At 46.3% G+C, this 23,801-nt stretch overlaps 1 protein-coding gene across 1 annotated transcript in view; it reads left to right on the top strand.

Moving 5' to 3' along the window:
• ADAMTS3 (ADAM metallopeptidase with thrombospondin type 1 motif 3) overlaps window positions 1-20,765 on the top strand; it is a 134,220-nt gene extending 113,455 nt beyond the window's left edge. Inside the window, exons 17-22 of the mRNA XM_033159580.1 lie at window positions 4,914-5,077; window positions 6,083-6,248; window positions 7,088-7,220; window positions 8,802-9,009; window positions 11,531-11,648; window positions 19,982-20,765. Of these exons, the coding sequence (XP_033015471.1) occupies window positions 4,914-5,077; window positions 6,083-6,248; window positions 7,088-7,220; window positions 8,802-9,009; window positions 11,531-11,648; window positions 19,982-20,556 (1,364 nt within the window). The 3' untranslated portion in view covers window positions 20,557-20,765. The remainder of the gene's footprint in view (window positions 1-4,913; window positions 5,078-6,082; window positions 6,249-7,087; window positions 7,221-8,801; window positions 9,010-11,530; window positions 11,649-19,981) is intronic.
• Window positions 20,766-23,801: the final 3,036 nt, after the last annotated feature.

Genomic DNA, 23,801 nt, shown 5'->3' with positions numbered 1-23,801 from the left:
CATGAAGCTGTAAGAAAACTGAGGGGCCAGGAAAGCTGATCCCTCAGGAAGTAGGGGTGACAGGGTGGTAGAACGTCTTCATGCTAGCACCTTTCCAGAACCCATTAAGCCCCCAGAGGTGCAAACTATTCACTTAAAGAACATGCATTCACACACACCCCCAAAAGAAATCTGGAAACTGTAGCTTATACCTCACAGAGCTACAGTTCCCAGAATCCTTCACAAACTATAGAACCCAGGAATTTTTTTAGTGAAGGCATATAGCTTAAATGTGCCCTAATTTGAATGTTTGGTATGGATGTGATAGGGACGCGGGTGGCGCTGTGGTCTAAACCACTGTGCCTAGGGCTTGCCGATTGGAAGGTCGGCGGTTCGAATCCCCGCGATGGGGTGAGCTCCCATTGCTCAGTCTCAGCTCCTGCCAACCTAGCAGTTTGAAAGCACACCCAAAAGTGCAAGTCGATAAATAGGTACCACTCCGGCAGGAAGGTAGACAGTGTTTCCATGCACTGCTCTGGTTTCACCAGAAGCGGCTCAGTCATGCTGGCCACATGACCCAAAAAAGTGTCTGTGGACAAACGTCAGCTCACTCGGCCAGTAAAGCGAGATGAGCGCCGCAACCCCAGAGTCGTTCATGACTGGACTGAACTGTCAGGGGTCCTTTACCTTTACCTTTTTATGGATGTGATGTATCTCTCCGGGTTTGGTTACCCTTGACTTGATCAAGTTTGCAGAGGTGGACAATCAACTGGTTGGTCCCAATGAGCAGCAGCAAATAGGGTGTTCCATGCTAGGGATCTGGCATAGATCGCAATCATATGCAAGTTTGCAAATCAGTCACATTTAATTCAGCAGGACTTCTGAATAAATTTGCATTGGTTTGTATAATGGTGAGCTGTGAGCCTGGAAGTCTCTGGTTCAAATCCCTAGGTAGGCAGGCCAAGCTACTATTATTTCAGCCTTAATCTGCACATTTGAAATATGGGAGTGGAAGTCCTCCTGGCTTGTCAAAAACTTGTTGCATTGCAATGAATGCTGCAATAATGCATACGAAGCGCTTAAACACTTGGGATGCACTCAGTCTGAATAAGCCTCTCCTCGCAGGTTTACTGTAGTCCCTGAGGACACCTCCATTTCTATTTCTATTTGTTTGCAGCAGCAGATTTTATTATTTTTATCAGCCTGTTTCCCAATTGGCCACATTCCCCAGTTACATCACTACAAAGTAACTGCTTTATGCCAATAAAGGTGTTGTGTTGTGTTGTGTTGTGTTGTGTTGTGTTGTGTTGTGTTGTGTTGTATCTGCTGCAAATATTGCCGTGTGTGCCCCCAAACTGCTGGAAAGTGCCCCCAGGAGTTGTTTAATCGTGCTATGCGATTAAAATTGGCCACAACTTTATTAAGATTCAGATGTAGGGAGACCTTAGCTCAGGCATTGGGCGTTTATCCTTCCCAGCCCCCAGCCAGGGATCTGCGAAACTTCAGGGTTATCCAGAATGTGTGGGGATTGGGCTGGCTCTGGAGAACATATGTTCAAGCAGAGAGCCTGCCCCCCTGTTCGCCGTCACTGGAGGGGGAGGGCAATGACAACCTCTGGGCGTATGGTCAATGCCTCCCCCCTAGACCCCTTTAACGGGGAACCCTGGTATCGCCGCCACACTGGGGGCGTGGAGTCACTGCCCCACGCTCCCCCCCCCATTTAGGAAGATGACTAAAGGATTCCGCCCAAGGCCTGAAATCGCCCAAGTTGTCATGTTTTGCTACGGGAAAGGCGAAACCTGCCAATGCAGGGAAATTCCTTTCCGGCCCTTCAACAGCGGCCTTGACATAGTAGTGCCTGCGTACCTGTGGAGAAGAGGTTAACCTGCAAAATTAAGAGTTAATTGAGGGAGTGGAGGGTGGGAGAAGCTGTAGAGCCCGGCTGCCATTTCCCAGATAAGCTACGCCTTCTATTGTGTGGGCTGGGTGGTCCCTCACCTTACCTGGCCAACCCCCCTGGCAATGCTTCCCCCAGGTGGGATTGGGCGCTGGCTGAGGTAGGCGGAGACCACAGGTATCCAGCCTGGGGAAGGCGACGCCAGCCCAAACTGGCAGGAGCCGCTCTGAGATCCAAGGTGACTGTGCGCGACCACGCAAAAGCCGCTCCCCATTTAATGTGGGGAACAGCCATTATCACCAGGTTGGGCTATTCTTTCACATCTGAGTGCTGACAGGGGCAGCAGAAAGAGGGCAGCCAATGTAATAGCTCTTTAGAAAAACACAGAATCATAGAATTGCAGAGTTGGAAGGGACCCCGAGGTTCATCTAGTCCAACCCCTTGCAGTGCAGGAATCTTTTGCCCGATGTGGGGCTCTAACCCACAACCCTGATATTAGGAGTCTCATGCTCTGCCAGCTGATCCATGATCATAACGGTTGATCATAATAAACATTAGAACTTGTAAATGTAATAAGGAACATTAATCAAATTAATGGGGAACTTGGGCAATGGGGTTTAAATTAGTGAAATGAAAAAGGAATTAAGGGGTGGGGAATGCACTTGAAATTAATAATGAAACAAATTTAACTGGGAGACATGGGGCAGGGAGTGGAAATTAATAATGAAATTAAGTTATTAAGGAGTAATGGGGTGAATATTAATAGTGGGATGAAATGAATAAGGAGTAATAATGAAATGAATTTAGTGTGGAGTGACGGGGGGAAGGAGGAATTAATAGTGAAATGAGTTTTAAAAGGCTTAATGAGGAAAGGGGTGGAAATTAATGGTGAAATCGTGTTTTTTTTTCATAAGGTAAACGAAAGAAAGGGTGGGGGGGATAACTATTAAGTCTGTCTAACATTTATGATTAAATGTGAAAAAGAGTAAGGCACACTTTGGTTTTACCCTTGACATTTGGCCCTCAGCCTGAAAGGTATGTTGAGCCATGGAAATATTAAGATTTAGTGTCAGGAGTATAACGTATTCCTGGACACCACAGAGTTAGACTCAGACTTTTCTGGAAGCTTCTGGCTGTTGTGAAATTGACTAGACAGCTCAACGCAGGAACTCAGCAACTCACTGGATAACTATATACAGTATTTATTGATTGAAGCAACTAGCATCCATAAGTTACTATTTACAGACTTTACAAAACAAAAGAAACAAAACGTAAAATCTTTTCCTCTCTGTCTCTCTCTCTCTCCACACACTCACCACAAAGCTCTCACACAGAGCTCAGTTCTTTAGGCACTCAATTGACCAATCACAGGTTGTTGCTAAGGGTCTGAGAGAGAGCAGATCTGGGCTTAATTGCTTAATTGCTTGGAGATAACAGCTGCATTTCTGCACGTAGGCAACTCTGAAATCTCCCACAAGAGGTTGTGATGGCTACCAAAGAGTATGAGACAAATGGCTTGTCAATAGCTACCCTAAAATAAGACATAGCCATAAAATAAGCCATAGCAGGATTTCTATGCATTTGTGAAATATAAGCCGTTCCCCAAAAATAAGCCATACCCCGAAAATAAGCCATAGTGACGTGGTACCTCCCATTAAAACAGCCTGGAGAGGCGTGGCTATGCAGCGTACCGATGCGACATGGTTAAAATAAGACATCCCCTGAAAATAAGCCATACTTAGTTTTGTTGAGCAAAAAAATATATAAGACGGTGTCTTATTTTAGGAGAAACACGGTACTAGCCATGATGGCTGTGCTCTGTGTGCCTGATTGAAGGCAGTAGGCTACTGAAAACTGCTGGGGGGGGGGAAGAGTGCTCTTGTTCTTGGGCCTTGCTTGCAGGTTTCCTGCAGGTATCTGGTTGGCCACTGTGAGAACAGGACTTGCAAGACTAGATGGACCGCTGGCCTGATCCAGCAGGCTTCTCTTGTGCTCTTAAAAAGGTTAGCCACCATTGGTGCCATATAGTAATACCGTATTGGCCCGACTATAAGCCGCACCCGCAAATAAAACACAAGGCTTATTTGCGGGTACGGCCAGCCTCCCAGCACTACCGCCCTGAATGGGGGGTGGGGGGGACCGCCGGCACTCGGCACCCCGCTCCCCAATCCGGTGCCGGCGCTTGGTTCTAAATATAAGCTGCGCTTTAACTTTCCACAGTTGGAATTTGGGGGGGGGGAGTGTGGCTTATATTCGAGCCAATGCGGTATTAGTATCAGTGATCAGTGCACACCACTTTTTCTTTGACCTCTTGATTATCGTCAAATAACTCTAAAGCCAGCCCTACCTCCTCCCCCCCCTCTTGTTGCATGTGCTTTCATTCATTTTCTCCCAATCTGCCCTTGCTATTTTTTTAAAAAAATCTGCTTTGTTCTTCCAAGTTAGCTCTAAAGAAACCATCTATGCAGAGGCTACATCTACTTTCATATTGCGCCTGAAACATACTGGGGGCGTGAATTAAAGCTAAAAAGAAGCACAAGACAATGGGAGGCAGAGCTGAGAAGCTCTGGGTCTTGGGTGGTCACTTATTCATTGCCAATAAAAAGATGAACTGTATCACCAAGAGGAGGAGGAGTAAAGAGAACACAGATTTGCACAAATTGTTTATGGGCTAATTTTCATATATTATATTTACTATAACTGAAATAAAAATGCATAGTGGGGAAGAATTGACAGGTGACCCTAGTCTGCTAACTGTGGCTTGGCATCTTCAAGGTCCGTGATCTCCCTTCCATAGGTTATTTAAACGGACTGGGAATAGGCAGCCCTTTAAACAGAGGGTGTCATCAAATAGATTGCATTCTGTAAAACAGAACACATCGGAATTGCTAAAGAAGACCCCAAATTTTATGGCATCAAAACAATGCAAAATGAAGGTCCAAGTGCCTTTTGTATTGACTTTAAGGAAGACATGGCCACCCACCCAATTCAATTGCAACGATTAATCAGACATCACTTCTGCTTTTATTCCTTCCAGCTGTTAAGAACCAGGCAACGGGTCACTATATTTTGAATGGCAAAGGAGAGGGATCTGGCTCTCGTTCCTTCATTGATCTTGGCTTAGAGTGGGAGTACCACATAGAAGATGACATAGAAACCCTTCAGACGGATGGGCCATTGTATGATGCTATTGTTGTGTTGGTAGGTCATGATCTATTTTCTGTTCCGTAGAGTTTTCTGGTGTGACCAACGGGGCCTGTTCCAGGCCAGGCAGTATCAACTTGTGAGACCCACTCACAAAACCAACAAGGACATAGCCATGTGGTTGTGACAGAGTAGTTCTGCCCAAATTGTGAGTTTCAAAACTAGAGGCAACCCATCAGTCATACACAGTTGGGGTGAACATGAATGGGACCTAAGATGCACCTTGTATCTGTCTCTGTGCCCTTTATACATTCCAGTCTATTTCTGATGGGTGATGAAACAGCACCAGCTCAGAGTCAGACTTGGCATGGGGTGCCTCCCCTGTGGGGCATAGATGTCAGCTTTCCCCTTTCCTTGCGAGGAATCCTATTCGGAATAAGGGAATTTCCCTTAAAAAGGGGGGAAAGTTGACAGCTATGCTGTGGGGAGGATTCTGCAGCTCAGGTGCTGGTGCCAAGGTTGTGGGCTGGACTGACATGGAACGAAAGAGTGACAGCCCACTAGGTCCCTCTCCAAGATCATGCTGCTCATTGGCTGTGTCCCCACCATCACCAGGCAGCTCAGATATCTCACAAGACCCTAACATACCTTGTTCCAGGCCACTGGGTCCCTCCCCAGAGTCGTCAGCCTCCGACTTCTCAACCTGCTCCTACCTCTCAGTCTGATCTGACCAGCCCCAACAAGACATCTCCTCAAAACTCATAAAACATATCCCATCAGCCTCATCCAGCACAACCGTGACCAGGGATGATGGAGGCTATAGTCCACTAACATCAGGAGGGCATCAGGTTGGGGAAGGCTGCCCTCAACACTATCAGCCACAATAGCATGGCAACCGTCAACTTTTGAGTTAGTTTATTTTTTTATCACCTGCTAAGGTACAGCAAATACTGTATCTTCCTCTCTTGTGGCTCTGAAAAGAAAAGAAAATTCCTAAAGGAAGGAAGTGCCCATGTTTCCAACTACTGACATTATGTCCCATTGGCTCAACCTTTTTTGCAGATCATTCCTCGGGACAACGTCACACAGTCGAGCCTGACATACAAATACATAATCCATGAGGATTCGGTCCCCAATGTCAACAGCAACAATGTACTTCAAGAGGACCTGGATACGTTTGAGTGGGCTTTGAAGAGTTGGTCCCAGTGTTCCAAGCCTTGTGGAGGAGGCAAGTCATAATATTGTCTGGTGGGAGGGAGTAGAATAATATATTGGAGAACTGTGTGTGTCTTTTTAGTGCCCGCACATGCAGGGGTGGAGGAAGGGGGTGCGGTGGGGGCGGTTCGCCCTGTGTGTCACCACTGAGGGGGGTGACAAAATGCCGGGCGGCACAGAGCCTGCAGCACACCCGAGCCATGCGTCTCTCCTGGGAGTATCATGGTGGCTTGAGCACCTGCAGGCTCCACGCTGCACCAAACAGTCCACCTGTTGCCTCCCCCTCAGCTGTAGGGTGGCTGAGTGGGAGAGGGTAGGTAGACTCCTCAGAGGTCCCATGGAGAGTCCTGCCCCGGCTCGCCCTGCCTGGTGGGCGGCTGGCCCCACCCCTGGGTGCAGGGCACACATGCTGCCCCAGGCACCTCATTGGCTTGCTCTGCCGCTGTGCACATGAACAGTTGTATTTGACAGAACTACTGAGTGAGCAGAACCATTTCCACTGGCACAGTGGAATCTCCCTTCCTTCTGCTCCCTCTGTTTGCCCCCACCCACACCAAACCTACTCTGAGAGTTTCTCCCAACCATCCAAAAAAAAAGAGTTGGTGGGTACACAAGGGGGAGGGAAGGAAGGAAAATGGTTCCACTTGTGATTTTGTTGGAGTCAGTCCAAAGTATTGTAATACGGGACATTAAGTTGCAAAGCCCAAAGCACAGTTATCTTCTGTAATCAATTAAAAACTGCACCAAATGCTGCACTTGGAATGAAACTGGAGAGCTGATTGTGTTTGCATTGTATGTGTGGGTTTTTTTCTTTCTTTCTTTCCTGAATTGTTGTTTGGTTTCCATCCCCAGGTTTCCAAGACACCAAGTATGGGTGCCGCAGGAAGAGTGACAGCAAAATGGTACACCGCAGCTTCTGTGAAGCCAGCAAAAAACCCAAGCCCATTCGTAGGATGTGCAACCTTCAGGAATGTACGCAGCCATTGTAAGCATCTGGTCCTTTTCAGTGATGCATGGGCAGCAGCAGTGTGGGGTCAAAAAAGCTTCATCCAAGCGGGCATAGAGTCTCTCCTCAGTGAAACAACAGGTAGCCAGATTCAGTGATAGGTCCTGCTATTTGACTTCCCACAACTTACCAAGACAGCATATTAACGGACGATGGGAAATACATCAAGTGCTAACCCCAAAGCTATAAACCAGCTGTCTTGGAGGCTTTGTTTTGGAATCTGAGATTACACTTTGCAGCCTTCTGCCTCTCCTGTAGATCCTCAAGTGTCTGCATACTTAAGCTGAAAGTTTCTTGCCTGTAACTATGTGACAGAAAGAACTTGTCATCCTGTCTGTTAAATCCTGCTCAGAGTAAACCTGTTGAAATTACTGGGCCTAAGAGAGCCATGTCCATTAATTCAAAGGAGTCTACTCTGAGTAGGATCCAGTTATATATACATTGATTACTATGACTATCATTATTTGACTTCAATGCAGCAAACTCATACAAAAACATATCCATTCGGTGTCTGGAAGCTCAATTAAAACTGAAACAACTTAACAAATTTTGAAAAAGAGCAGAATACATTAATACATATATGGGTCATGGAATTGTAGAGTTGGAAGGTACCCAAGGGTTGCCTAGTCCAACTCCCTGCAATAAAAGAATCACAACTATAGCATCCTTGACAGGTGGACAACCAACCTCTGCTTACACACACACACACACACACACACGGTGAAGGAAGGTGCACCATCTTCTGAGATGGTCCAGTCTATTGATGGACAACTGACAAAAATGTTCTAATCATGACGTGTGATGCAGCAGCTAAAAAAGCCAATGCAATTCTGGGCTGCATCAATAGGAGTATAGCATCTAGATCAAGGGAAGTAATAGTACCACTGTATTCCGCTCTGGTCAGACCTCACCTGGAATACTGTGTCCAGTTCTGGGCACCACAGTTCAAGAAGGATACTGACAAGCTGGAACGTGTCCAGAGGAGGGCAACCAAAATGGTCAAAGGCCTGGAAATGATGCCTTATGAGGAACGGCTTAGGGAGCTGGGTATGTTTAGCCTGGAGAAGAGAAGGTTAAGGGGTGATATGATAGCCATGTTCAAATATATAAAAGGATGTCATATAGAGGAGGATGAAAGGTTGTTTTCTGCTGCTCCAGAGAAGCGGACACGGAGCAATGGATTCAAACTACAAGAAAGAAGATTCCACCTAAACATTAGGAAGAACTTCCTGACAGTAAGAGCTGTTCAGCAGTGGAATTTGCTGCCAAGGAGTGTGGTGGAGTCTCCTTCTTTGGAGGTCTTTAAGCAGAGGGTTGGACTGGATGGCCCTTGTGGTCTCTTCCAACTCTATGATTCTATGACCAATCATTTTCACAAGAAGGTTTTCTAAAAGAGCCAAGTCTAAAGTTGGTGCCTGAAGATCTTTACAGGTGATGCAAGCTAGACTTCCTAGTTTCCTTACAACAGCAAAAGCCAGCAGATCAATTCTGGGTAGAGTTAGTCTTTTGCACTAGTTAGTGTATTCCTGTTTAATGCTCTTCTCTCTGCCCCCATCTCAGCTGGATATCAGAAGAATGGGAGCACTGCACCAAAACCTGTGGGACCTCTGGTTATCAGATCCGAACCGTGCGCTGCATCCAGCCTCTCCACGATGGTGCAAATCGCTCCGTCCATTTCAAGTATTGTAGCGGGGATCGCCCCGAGAGCCGTCGGCCATGCAACAGGACGCCGTGCCCTGCTCAGTGGAAAACCTGGCCATGGAGTCCAGTAAGCAAAGCGGGTCTTCTGTGTTTCATCAACCATTATGGGCTCAGATAGCCAAAAAAAAACAAAAAAACACAAAAAACCCCACCTTTGGGCTAAAAAGCCCAGGACACCGATCCTCCATTTTGCCAGAATGGAGAGAGGTTTTTAACAAGCAGGCCCTCCCACAAAATGTTGTAGCATGGAGTGCATCAGTTCAAGGTCCCAGGCATTGCACTGCATTTCTTCCTTCCCCCTCAGTTTTCCATTCCCATAAAATTCAGTCCATTGATCTTGCTTTGTCATCGCTGGGCTGTTCTTTGGGGCTGAAGGATTTCCCCCTCCTAACTTAAAGCCTCATGACACACACACACCCCAAAAAATCCTGGTGATACAGCACTCTTTTGTGTGGGTTGTGGGTGTTCCCCCCCCCAAAAAATAAGGAATTGTTATTAATTATTATTAATTAATTTTGTATACTGCCCTTCATCCATAGATCTCAAGGCGGTTCACAATGTAAAAATACAAGATAAAAAACCCAAAATGGCTAATAAAAAACAAAAACAAACCAATAACCCCATCCACTCACAGCTTGAACACTGGAAATAGAGGGAAATATATTTGTCTAATCACTCACTCACTCACTCACTCACTCACTCACTCACTCGTGAGTCTTCTTGAATCAGACCAAAGACCCAACTAAGTCCAACATCCTGTTTCTCACAGTAATCAACCAGATGCCACAGTGGGATGCCCACAAGCAGAGAATCCTCTTTAAATTGAGATAAAGGAAATAAAGGAAAATATGCCTCTCAACAGAAAAGTTTCATTTAGCCGTCAGGGATAAAAGCCACTGTACAAGCACGTCTAAAACTTCCAGGGGCAATGGTGGTTAAGCAAATTTGAAACTTATTGTCATTGAAAATGTGAGCATGCTTCAACCGAAGGCACAGTTGATACAGGGCTGCCTCTTGCCAAAATATTACATATAATAAACTAGAATCCTCTATCACTTTGTCATATTTCCAGACTCAGACAAAATCTGGACATGCACCCAATTAATGTGTGCTAATTTCAAAGTCTGTTGTTTGATTTCATTTCCTCGTTGATGGGTATTGTTTGTATGGCTATATATCATTACTTGTCTCTTTCTTTCTTTTTCAAAAGAAAGAGAAATATACCCCGTACAACACAAATTGTGTGCCAAGGAAAGGCAGGAGAAAATATTTTAAATAAATTATAAGCAAGCCTCTAAACTTCAAGGATGCTCCCTTAGTGCTACCTAGATCACATTTTAATAATCGTGAGAATGAATACCTGCATCTGGATGGAAGCAAAGCAGAACTGTAGTATTTACTGCTGCTGTTTTTACCAGCTATGGATTTTAGTGCTGTGCTAAACATCTATCCTGTGTGGGTTTCTTTTACCATTGCCCAACGGGAAAAGAAATTGCATTTGAAAATTAAGAGAAGGGCAGGAAAATTCACTGACATTCTCATCAGTGGAGTCCGGTGCTTTAGTCATATTAGTCTTACTTTCAAGATGGTTGAGAGATGTTCACAATTGTCCTTCGTTCCTTCCTTCCTTCCTTCCTTCCTTCCTTCCTTCCTTCCTTCCCTCCCTCCCTCCCTCCCTTTCTTTCTTTCTTTCTTTCTTTCTTTCTTTCTTTCTTTCTTTCTTTCTTCAAATCATCTCAGCCTTCCCAGGTGCCTTCAATCAAAGCCCAGGGAGAGGCATCATAGGTACCTCCATCCATGGGGCTTTTTTTCAAATCAGGAAGCACAGACAGCCAGGGAGGCTGCAGTATATGGGGGGAGGAGGGGAAAGTTTCCTTGAAAGAAAACCTCAGCTGCCTTGCAACAATAAGCTAAGCTCTAAACTCCATGCTCACCAAAATTCTAAACAAAATCTCAAGTGTCCTGAGAATGAGGCAGTAAAATGGGAGCTTCTTTGGCAGAGGAAGAAAACTTTTGAGAAACTGAGGGACAGATTTTGGCTCAGGGGTAATGTGGTTATAGAGCCCATCAACGGGCAAGGCTGTTTTGCAGCATGGCACAGGCCAGAAATGGTAGTTTCCAATTGAACACCGGCTAACGACAGGGTAGAGGGAGAATTGGGAAGGTTGAGGTTGCTAGCAAATGAATGGTTGGTGGGTAATGCTGAGTTTAACAGAGCACACAGGAAGCATGTTTCTCCTTCCTTTAAAGGTCTGCTTGCAATGTCATGCATGTCCATATTTTGGCAAATGGTTTTGGTTTAACCAGGACAAGGTGGCAAGAGACAGCATTGCATCAGGGCTACAATCTGGCTTTACCTGTGGAGCAGCTGGAGGTAGCTGTTAAACCTGGCAATGTGTCATTTATTGGGAGAGGGGGAAAGGGGACAGTCCCAAATCTGTTCAGATCTTGACCTTTTCAAAGAGAGTTTTATCCTTCCAGCTCCAGCAGCAGCAATGCAGCCACCTTCCTCATTTGGTTAAGGATATGTGTGCAGAAGTCTCCATGGTTTCTCTTATCCATAGTGCCTTGTTGCTTTTTGTCCATAGTGTTCTGTGACCTGTGGTGAAGGAACAGAGTCCAGGCAAGTCTTATGCCGTGCCGGCGACCAGTGCAATGGAGAGAAGCCAGAATCCATGAGGGTTTGCAAGCTCGCCCCCTGCAACGGTAAGCAAAATGTTGTCCTCTAACTGTGTCAGGACTGGATCGTTCCAGTTTCTGGAATTCTGGCAACATCTGGAATTTGGTGCAAAGCAAGAGGAATGCTCTGAGAGTTGCTCCAGTTTGATGCAGAACAGATCTTCCCATTTCTGTGTACCATGCTATGGGGTCACGAAGAGTCAGACATAACTAAATGACTGAACAACAAAACTACAGCAGCTTTCACACAAAAGTTTACGAAGTCTGAGGCCTGTTGTATTCACTAGAGACACTAGAGGGCAACAAAGATATATCTGTTAGAGGTTTTCCTTGGTATAAAATGGCATTTCGCCTTATCTGTCAAGCCCTGTCGGAAAGAACAGAGCTTCTAATATAATATTATAAGGGAGCCATATTCATTTTTGGCTCAGAGTAAAGAACGGGCAGGCAGTACAACACCCCAGGATTATTTCCAGGTGCATCCCAAGGTGTCATGGACAGTTTTGCAAGACCACTCTTGCCTCTTCCTTCCTCAGCTACAATGAGGCTCATGACCAAATGTAAGAAGAAGGTTTTCTACCATGGGAACCTGGTGAATAAGAAATGGATGTCTAGATTATGTGTAGCCCATCTAAAAGGCAAAAAACACACACACAAAAACCCCAACCCCGGGAACCTGTGAGTACGCAACTCAGAGTTGGTACTGATGTGCTCAAAAGTAGACTTTTTTTTTTTTAGAAAATGAAACAAAACTTTGCACTGCTATACTTGGATCGATCAGCCCCACCGTTAAATGCATGCAATAGTTTATTGAACGTGTGAAAACATGGGGTGACTTTGTGGACCTTTGTGAATACAGTGAGACTTGTTTTTGGAACTTAATCTATTCTGGGAGTCCGTTCGACTCCCAAAACCGTTGGAAAACCAAGGCACAGCTTCTGATTGGCTGTAGGAACTTCCTGCACTCAATCAGAAGCCACGGAAGCCACGTTGGACATTCGACTTCCGAAAAACGTTCGCAACCGGAACACTTCCGGTTTTGCGGCGTTCGGGAGCTGATTTGTTTGGGAGCCAAGCTGTTCGTGTACCAAGGTACCACTGTAGTTTAGAACTGCATTTGCTGCACTGGACAACTAAAATCTGGTCAGTCTACACATACAGCAGAGAAGCAGAACCCTGAGGTGATAGGATTTTTTAAACCTAGGAACAGTTTTTTTTTTTTTTTTTAAATGACATTTCTCATTCACAGTCAGAAGTGATACAGCCTCCCTCCCCTATCGCTTTAGGATTTTTCTACAACCACCTCATTCTGTTGCAAGTTGCAGATCAGGCCAAAGTGAGAAAGTGTTCAGAAACCATAACGTAAGGGTGACATTTGGCAAAACAAGAACAGCACATCTCTGGCGCCCCTCCGCATATTGGAAAGCCAGTGCAAAGATTTTGTGTTTCAGTGGTAGTAGCTGCTGTAGTTTAGATATAATCTTAGAAGTTTTCAGCCTCGGATTTGTTGCGCTTCTGCTGAAATTCCTCTAGTTGTTTTGTGTTTGTGGAGCATAGCAATCTGTTCTTGTGTGTAGCACAAATCGTTGTTATCATTAGATTTGAGTGGTTAATTCCATGGTTTCACATGGTTTCACGTGAGCCACACTTTTTCTTCCTCCTACACCCCTTCTCCACCGTAAGCTAATGGATAGATCTCTCCCAGGGGAAAGAAGTTGTGTCCCCCAAAATACAAGCAGAAGCCCCCTCCCAATGACCCTTAGGAAACATGATCCTTGCTGGATGGTAACACTTTCACCACTCCCATCTTTCTTGGGGTCCCATGCTCCATTTCCCACCCCACCTACTAGAATTACGATTTTCCCTCCCTCCAAGATTAAAGTTTACCCTGTTGAGAAACCCACTGCAGCTATTCTTCTGAAATTTAGCAGGCTCGGTCTCCTTGGAAGAGGTGAGTATTCCCACAAAGTACATCCAATTCCATCAGAAAATAAAATAATTTTTTTCTGCATGGTGTAGTGTTTAAGAGCGGTGGACTCGTAATCTGGTGAACCGGGTTCATGTCTCCGCTCCTCCACATGCAGCTGCTGGGTGACCTTGGGCTAGTCACACTTCTCTGAAGTCTCTCAGCCCCACTCACCTCACAGAGTTTGTTGTAGGGGAGGAAGGGAAAGGAGAATGTTAGCCGCTTTGAGACTCCTTCGGGTAGTGATAAAGTGGGATATCAAATCCAAACTCGTCTTCTTCTTTAATTTTTTTTTTTAAAAATGAAAAAAAGTAAAGGTGCTCTGCATGAACACCCCTGGATAAATCTGCCTACAATTTGGCAGGATTAATCCACTCGGGACAGACTCTTATGCTTGCAAGTTTTATCCGCTTCTGTGAAAAGGGAAAAGAGTTCCATCTGTTTTTAGATTTCCGATATTGTTGAATGGGAAGGTGAAAACGGGCTTCGTTTTTAATAGATCTAAGTCCATCCCAAATAAGGAGACAACTTGGAAAAAACACAGAGTGCCTCTGAAACAGATCAGGCAACTTCTTGAAGCTGTAGAAGCAGATAAATACTAATGGGTGAACACCCCTAGTCTTTGCTGTAACCCTGCAGAGATCATATTGCAGACCTTCCAAAACCTCATTTGCCCCAGGATTTTGACCAGGGACAAATTGAGTGTGAGGATGGGACCATCCAGGTGTTTTGCCTCGTGCATGAAACACCATCAGGTATGTTGCTTAGGCATAGTGTCTAAGTCACAGTTAGAACCGGTGTCCACACTTGGAAACTCTTGCATGCCATGTGAAAAAAGATAAGCTAATTTATGCATTGAAAACTTTTCAGTAACTTTTTTTAGCAAATGCAACCTTGGCACCATTTTGGGAAGGGCGAGAGTTTGCATCCATATGTTAGTCAGGTGTGGGCGGCTGAGATCACAGTATAAAGATAAATTCCACTTGTCGAAAAAGGTTGCAGTGCGTACAGCTGTTCTGTAAAACTCCAGTATAAATAGAAACGCAGGACCAAGAGCGAATATTTGTTGTTTCCTATGAAAAGGCAGACTACGAACTAGATAAAGACAGTTCCTATCCATTTTGCACATCTTTGTGTTTATAATTCTGTAATGCTTTTTCGTATGCCAAATGTTCTGCAATTCAAGTTTCAGTGCCTCTGACGCACACACAATTTTGGAAGTAAGTTCTACTTTGTTGTTGTTCAGTCATTCAGTCGTGTCCGACTCTTCGTGACCCCACGGACCAGAGTGATCCTTCATGGATCACTGCCTTGTTGTGGCGAAGGGGCTTGAATTACTCAGGGAAGCTATGGACAGGTCAAGATGGACAGGTCATAGTGGAGAGTTTGGACCAAACGTGATCCACCTGGAGGAGGAACTGGCAACCCACTCCAGTATCCCTGCCAAGAAAACTCCATGGACAAAGACAACAGGCATAAGTTCTACTACAATGTCTTATAAGCAGGTAGGCTTAGGAAAGGGCCCAATTCTCGCAGATGCCATCAAATACTCAAAAGTGCATCCAACTGAGTTCCATGAGGCTTGCTCCCAGGTATGCAGACCTGTAAATTACTGATTTATTTATTGGATACTTTTGTCTATACTGAATATACAGGCAATCTTCATTTTGCACAGAGGTTATTCCCACCCTGCCTCCATTCTGCCCGTTTAGGGACATTTTAAGTTCACTTCCAGGTGGAACTTTAAGTTCACCTGTGCGCCCATGCACAGTCATGCGCCATTCGTCAGGGCCGTAGCCAGGGGGTGGTGAGGAAGGCTCCCACCAGGGGTGCAAACAAGGGGGGAACAAAGGGGTAGTTTGCAAGGCCCCCACCGCAACCCGTGCTCTCTATATGGAGAACCCGCTTTACTCAACCATTAAATAAATGCTAGTTAATATTAGTTATGATAACCGTTATGATTTTCAGCCATTTCTTACCTTATTTACCATTGGCTTGCTTTTATATATTCACATTCCACCCTTCAATGTAAGGAGGCTTCATGTAAAATCAATAAAACAATGAAAGCAAATAGCTGTGATAAAACAACGGAGTAAAACAGCAAAGAATGGCAGTGTTAAGACAAACCCATCGTGTCTTTAAAGCCCCAGGAGCAAAGTTTTTAAAGACTATATTTATGGGAAGACATCCACATGCTTTCCAGAAAATGCCAAAATGATGCACTGCCAAGGCAGGAGTAGGGAGCAGGTCAGGAATAACTCTCAAGGTGTCAGTGAAGTTAACCAGGTGCGGAGGAGGCCTCTTGTCCGCTCAGGGCGGCATGCGGAGGCCCCCCCCTGGGGGTGGGGCATCGTAACGCGTGTGTCACAACGTCACAACACACGTTGGACAAGCTGCGCATGTGCAGTCCATCTGGCCCAGCGTTGCTGCTCCCGCGGCGAGCAGGCGACCTGCCGAACGGGCAGTGGGTCGTGGGGCTGCCCTGTACGTGCTGCTTTATGGACGGGGCGGCCCCATGGGCTGCTGCTCGCTCGGTGGCTCGTTCGGTCGCCACGGGAGCAGTGGCGCCAACTCGGATGCACTGCGCATACCCGGAATTTCCGGGTATGCACAGTGCATCCGGCCCGGCGCTGCTGCTCCTGTGGTGACCAGGGGAGCCGCCGGACGAGCGGAGGCTCGTGGGGCTGCCCCATCCATCTGTGGAGCAGCACGGGCGGGGTGCCGGGTGGCGGGGAGTGGCAGGAGGGGCTGTCGAGTGTCAACCCCCCCCCCCCGAACATGGGGCACTCCACCCCATTGCCCCTCCCTTGCTACACCACTGAAGTTAACTCTTTATTCAAAGAAACAAAACAGCTCAGACAGGCATAGTGAGCACAGCTACTCTTCCCAGTATGTCTTGCCCCAATGAGGCAGTTGCGAGGACTGAAGGTCCCCCCCTTCCCACCGCTCCCTAAGTCTCCTCCTCCTTCCTCCTCTTCCCCAGCAACCTGAGACTTCTTCACCCTGTCTGTTTTTGCTGTGCCCTCTTCATACCTCTTCTGGTTCTGAGAGACCAGGGGGAAAGACAGCTGGTGGCAGCAGGAGATGGAGACTCCCTGACTTCTTCAGCAGCCTGACTTATCTCTGCTTCTTGGTTCCCCTCCTCTCCTGCCTCTGATTCTGAACTGCTCTCTGCCACAGACTCTCCCTACTCACTAAACAAACCCTGTTACCTCTTCAGCTCCTGACACCTCCATTTCCCAGTCTGCTCCCTCTTCTCCATATGACCACTCATTGTCATCCCACCACCAATTCCTGGGCTCTGAGCCTTCTTCCCTTGGGGGTTCCCCAACTGGTGCCCTTCACCATTTCTGTATCCAACCAGCCCATTACATACACTAAGGATGGGGGGGGGGATTTTTATTCTGTACTCATTTAAGTGTGAACCTACCTAACACTTTCTGAAAAAGTATGCAAACCAAAGCACAACAATCCTTCAAACTTCAGATTTCTACAAATTTTGCAATGCAGTTATCTAGCTAAGTAATGCACCTAAAAATGCAGGTACATAAAATTTGGTAAAGTAGCATATGAAAATGCATTATATCAGGTAAACTTGCCTTGCAAAAATGTGTGTATTGGGCAAAATTGCATACAAACAAAGAAGACATTTGCACTGAAATACTGGCGGATTTCCCCAATGACGTTTTTAAAATTGCAAACCTGTGCAGAAATGTGGAGAGCTTAATTTAAGTGTGGAAAAATGAGAACCGAAGGGGGAAAAAATTGACATATTCAACCATCCCTGATTTGAACATCCTCATGAAATAAATGAAAGACAGTTAAGGGTATTTGCTAATTTCCAAATTTCCGGGCTACAATTTAGCTATTTTCCATTTTAAACCTTCATCAATACACTTTTTTTTCATTTCTGTGTGAATTAAATCACTTATACTTAATAAGCCATACTGAGTTCAGTAGAATTTACTCCCGGATTGGGGAATATAAGGTTCTAGCAAGAGAGGGGACAGTTCTTGAAGCAAGATAGACCTGTGCATTTGAGGTAAACATGAAAGTGTCTGCAGAACGGGTGACTGCCCAGGGATAATCCTCAAATATGAAATGGGTCTCTGAGCACAACAGCAGCAGACATAATTGTAAATGTTTTTTCCAAGCAAATAAGCGTGTATTCAGGTGGGATTTTTTTTAAGCACCTCTAATCTCACCTTCTGTAGATGCTTCAAGAACTGGGGATGCTTAGCACTTGATTAAACAAACAAACAAAAAAATTGCCTGTTGTTAAGTAAGGGGTAAAATCAGCTTTCTGAAAGAGCTACCAGCAGGCTGCCCAGAGAGGAATAAGCTCCTTTAGGTAATTTTAGACTCCAGATTTATTGGTCTTCTCGCCCAACTGTGCACAGCCTTAATTTCACTTACTTCAAATGTGGTACCCAAATCTGGCTGCATTCAGCTGTTCTCCTGCTCATTCTGCTGAATGGGTCTCTGGACTTCTGTCCCAAAGTCCTGCCCTGACGGCACCACTGAAACTCCTCTCTTAATTCTCATCTATCACCTGCTGCCGAGACCCAGTTTTCTAATACATCTGGATTCTGTTCCCTCAAAACGGAACACAAGCAATTTTGTGCACTTCTTGCCTGTCAGGGAAAGAGGGACTACTCGGGAGGAGCAGGGAGAGAGAGAGGAGCAAGCTAGAGCTGGGAGGAAAGACAGCGATTCCTCCAGGGAAGGGGGGGGGGTCACTGGGCTATAGAGAACAGCCACCCATAATCTCCACAGATTCATCTTCCTCCTCCAGCCCCCGTCAGGAAATGTCTCCGGAAGAGAGGGAGATGCCAGGCCTGGGGATGACAGAGCAGAGACCCAGCACCGTCAGTCACAGACAGGAAGATGAGCTGGGGGGGTAGGAGGAGACGCAGACGTCATTTTAGGGTGCTGAGCCGTTGGTTGTGTTGGCGGGCGCCACTCCGAGAAACTGAAACTGACTGAGAAGTCATGGCTGCAGAGACTCTGTAATTCCTTTATGGACAATAAATAGTTTTAGCTTACCTAAAGGCTTGTCGTTACTCATGAGCAACATCCAAGGGAAGGAGTAAATCCCTGACATTGCCCCACATTTTGGCAGTCCCTTTGTTGATGTGCCTATGGATGTTCTCTTCCTCTGCCCTGTGGTCAGCTGCAGTGGAAAGGGAGGAATCAGCCTTGAGCAGGGTGTAGTTTTAAAGCTGAGGTTCAGCAGCCTAGACACAGAGTATAGGGGCATCAAGGGAACAGATGGATAGTTCAGTTGGTTAAAGCATGGTGCTGATGATGCCCAGGTCACAAGTTTGATCCTTGTATGAGACAGCTGCATATTCCTGCATCGCAGGGGTTTGGACTAGATCGGTGTTTCCCAGACTTTGGTCTCCAGCTGCTTTTGGACTACAACTCCCATCATCCCTAGCTAGCAAGACCAGTGGTCAGGGATGATGGGAACTGTAGTCCAAAAGCAGCTGGAGATCCAGGTTTGGGAAACACTGGACTAGATATCCTCAAGGTCGCTTCCAACTCTACAATTCTTTGATTCCATGGTAAGCTGCATGCAGGAAAGCAGAGAAATATCAGAGGGAAGCAGGGTGCACTGAGAAGTATAGAAAGCGCTGAAGTAGCCACACAGCTCCATGTTCCTTTTTTAAAAATTGAGTTTGAGAAGATGTTGCTCTCCCTTCTTCAGATTAAATCTGAATTGGGTATTTGTGTGCAAGAGAGAGGAAGAGAGAAAATATGAATGAATGAATGAATGAATGATGCATGTATATGTGTGTATGTTTGACAGTGTGTTCCTCTCCCTTCCTGAGATGAGAGTTGAGCAAGCTAAAAGCTCTTTTTCAGCTGGGAAAACCCAGTTGTGGGGTGTTCCTGTGAGATCACAGAATCCCCAGGATGTTTGCACCGGGACAGTTCCAAGGGTTTGGGTATATACCTTTTTGTGTATACGTAGAACCTTGGAATCGAACCCTAAGATGAGCTTATGGTATATATGCAAATGTGGATGTTGAAGAAATTGTTATTGACATAAGGAAATTAGATACACATGCACACAATTCTTCCAAGGAGCTTGGTGTTAAGGGTACTCAAGGATTCTGAATTTTAAAGCAAACGAACCCGATTTGCAATTCCTAGGCTAATAAATCAGAATGCAGGTATGTTTCAGTTTTTTAGACTTCTCCGAATTTTGCAACACAGTTTTCTGCTGAAGTGTACCTAAACCCAAATTAAAATATGCATTTTGTGAAAAACAATAAGAGAGAGAGAGAATGAATGAATGAATGAATGAATGAATGAATGAATGAATGGACTCTAGCAGGCTCTTCTGGTGTCCTTATGTTCTTGACTCTTGTTGGGTTCTGTCTTTCAGACGAACCGTGCCTGGGCGACAAATCTATCTTCTGCCAAATGGAAGTGCTCTCCCGGTACTGCTCCATCCCGGGCTACAAGAAGCTCTGCTGTGAGTCTTGCGGCAAACGTAGCAGCACCCTCCCGCCACCTTACCTTAGCGAAGCTGCCGAGACCCAAGATGGCGTGATGACCAACCCTGGCAACCTCCCCAAGACCTTGGCTTCTCCGACGTCTTCAGTCCCTCCTCGCTCTGAGAGGCGCGGTTCTTTGGGCAGGATGTCCTTGGCAGAAGAGGACAGGCATTCCCTGATCCCCAATGCCTATGGAAGGGCCAGGGTTGCCAGTCCACCTCAGCGGAGAGTTCAAAGCCAAGCGAGGAACAAGACTTCCGGGCCGGTTGCAATGCCGTTACAACTGCCAACCATAAGTGGGCACCTTGCGACCCACACATCTTCAGCCTTGTTAGATATTGGTCCAGCTGTGACACAGAACAGCAGTTCAGCTGGCGTCCTTTCTCCATATAGACCCTCCAAGAAAAATGAGAAGCAAGCGGACAGGCGGCAACCTCCGAGGCCTTCCACTGTGGAAAGATGAAACTTAGAAATAAAAAAGGGGGGGGTGGGAGATACCTAAAGTGGAGAATGTGTCTCCTTGCTTTGTTTGGAGTACGGTGGTGCATGCAAACCCTTCTAACACAGAACGTTCAACAAGTCAACCGCAGAAAAGGAGGTAGGGGGAAAAGTGCTGGCTCACTTTCCAGTGACATCCATCCTTCACTCAGTTCCTCCTCTTCTTCCTCCTCTTCCTCCTCCCAGCATCTGGTCACCCCAAAAAACTTTGAAGGGAAGCACCAAAATCACACCAATGTAAAAAAAGAAGAAGCAAGTAGCTGAATGGGTTGGCCATTCTCTGCCACCCAGACCCCCTAACGCTGCACATCGGCTGCTTTTGAGGGTGGAAAGTGTGATTAATTGAAAATAAATGAAGGAAAGAAATTAAATGTTGCTTTTGAGGGGCGGGAGGGGGCAACCAAGCCGAGGCACCAAAGTTTACACGTCTACAGCATATATTTTTTACTGTGGAACATTTGACCTCCATATCAATTGTATTGCTAATTTATCTCTATAAGCAGATGCTAGAGTATGGTTCACCTTTGTCATGTACGTAGGCTTGGTTGGCACATCACGCTGAGCATGGCCACATGAAGATGCAGCCTCCCAGAGAGGGTGTTTCACTTGTGTTGCTCCTCCCCAGTCATTCTGCTACTTAGCCTTGAGTTAGCTTAGCGCTGTGTCCTGTGAGGCTCCAGAGGTTGCTGGATTACAACTCCCATCATCCCTGCCTCTGGGCCATGCTGGCTGGGGATGATGGGAGTTGAAGTCCAACAACATCTGGAGGGCCACAGGTTCCCCATCCCTGGCTTAGTGTGTCATCTGGAGCCAGGCTCATGGCTTAGCTCTCCCGTACAAATCATGAGGCATAAAAACAACAACCCCGCAGGCCATAGTTTGGTTTTAGCTTGTGGTTAACCTGGAGAGAGCAGATCCACAAGCCTGTTAGCAAAGTCACTTAAATAATGCAGGCAGAGCACACAGAGAGGAAGAATCCTCAGAAAACTTTACCGAGGGCACTGGAAGCAACCTCACTGTATAATTTGAGGGGGAACAAACAGAAAAGTTTATACATAGTCAGGAGACATTCAGCCAAACATACAGAGGGAAAACTCCTTCAGAGTTACACAGCCAATCAGGGCACATGCTGCCTTTGGAACCATCATGTCATGCTGCCTGGTTGCTAACCAACACTTCTACCCCGCCTCTAGGCTAGGTGGCTTTAACAGTGGCAACAGAATTAACCCTTCAGTTACAAAGCCTGTGTTCAGGCCCCGCATAGCAACAGTACAGCAAACAGAAAGGATCAAAGCAGCCACAGTCTCCTCTCCTGGAGCCTGCTCTCATGTGCTCATGCTAAGCTATGCTTTGTTTTAGCGCAATGTGCAAACCAGGCCATAGTGCATATAATGGATAGAGAGGGAGGAAAAACAGTGTTTTTTTTCAGAGTTTTGTGTTTTTCAGCCATTTGTTTATGGACTTTGCATTTCAGGATCATGTTTAGGTGCCTGCCGTTCAGTTCTGCCTTATTTACAAGCCACGAAACCAAGCTTTTTTTTTGCTGGGATCCAAAGATCTGGATACAAACAGTGCTGCACACCAATCCAGGCCGCCAAATGGCTTTGGACATCCACGAAGGCTTTCTAGATCTCCATTTCTCAGCATGATTTCCTTGTGCCGCCTCGGACTTACTCTAGAGTATCTCCCAGCATTCTGATGTGGCATTTTGTGGGCACAGTATCAACCGAGGGAAAGTGTGCCAGGAAGGGAAGTTAAGTCTGAAGACCTGAAAGGCCGACCTACACTCCCAGCTAGGTTGGTCTGGAGGCGGAGCTGCCAAGAGGCTGGCAGTGGCATGAAAGGCCTGCCCACAGCCTTTTGGACCCCAGCAAGCAGGATTACAGAGAAAGACCATCTCCCACCTTTATATCCTCCCAAGGGCATCGGGGTGACCATCTCAGTCATGCAATCCATGGCTTGGAGAGATGAAAGGCAGCAAATGTGCATGTTCTAAGTTGCTTCATTCACTTTAGGTATGTGGGGTAGCTGAACTGGGGACGCGGGTGGTGCTGTGGGTTAAACCACAGAGCCTAGGGCTTGCTGATCAGAAGGTTGGCGGTTCAAATCCCCGCGACAGGGTGAGCTCCCGTTGCTTGGTCCCTGCTCCTGCCAACCTAGCAGTTCGAAAGCACGTCAAAGTGCAAGTAGATAAATAGGGACCGCTCCAACGGGAAGGTAAACGGCGTTTCCGTGCGCTGCTCTGGTTCACCAGAAGTGGCTTGGTCATGCTGGCCACATGATCCGGAAGCTGTACGCCGGCTCCCTCGGCCAGTAATGCGAGATGAGCACCGCAACCCCAGAGTCAGACACGACTGGACCTAATGGTCAGGGGTCCCTTTACCTTTACCTTTAAGCAGGATTATAGAGAAAGATCATCTCCCACCTTTATTTCCTTCCAAGGGCATTGGGGTGATCATCTCAGTCACACAATCCATGGCTTGGAGAGATGAAAGGCAGCAAAAAGTGTATGTTCTAAGTTGCTTCATTCACACCACTTTCGGTATGTGGGGTAGCTAAACTGTCCTGGCAAGGAAGGAGAAAGCAATTTTCCGTGCCTCTGGTTGGTGGGAAACAAACAAACATGCAACCCAACACCCCAGCCTATACTTAAGGGGGTTTACTGAGGCCTGGACTCACAGTGCCTTCTTCTTTTGCCTGTACTCCAGTGCAGCATCACTTGCACATGGGCTGTACACACCAATCACAACATTGGATGATTGCAAATGACCACGGTTTACAGTGCGGTTGGTCACAAGTGGCAAAGGCACTGCCTTGTCTCTGTCACCATTTTTGACCTCTGTGCAGATAGGCAAGGTCCAGGATGGGTTGGCCCATCACAGGGACATCACCGAAGCTGCAAATTTAATGGGACCTGGGAAGAAATTGGTGGAAAAGGTGAAGATAATCATGGGCACATCCTGAACGCTAGAATTTGGGGGTCACTTGCTATGAGAGAAAGACTCACTGACAGAGCACACGGATCCTGCCTGGAGACACATGATAATAGCCACCTACCTGAAGCTGAGCACAGGGACATAGGAATCTGCCTTATGTCAAGTCAAACCATTAGTCCTTCTAGTTCAATGTTATATTGGCAGGATCTCTCCTGGGTTTCAGGCAGGTTTCTCTCCCAACCCAACTTGGAGATACTGTTATCAGCAAATGAAG

This window comes from Lacerta agilis, chromosome 9, assembly GCF_009819535.1.
Source record: "Lacerta agilis isolate rLacAgi1 chromosome 9, rLacAgi1.pri, whole genome shotgun sequence".
In the NCBI taxonomy this organism is placed as follows: Eukaryota; Metazoa; Chordata; class Lepidosauria; order Squamata; family Lacertidae; genus Lacerta; species Lacerta agilis.
Note: the sequence above shows the minus strand (reverse complement) of the source record. Positions and strands in the feature narration are given on the sequence as shown.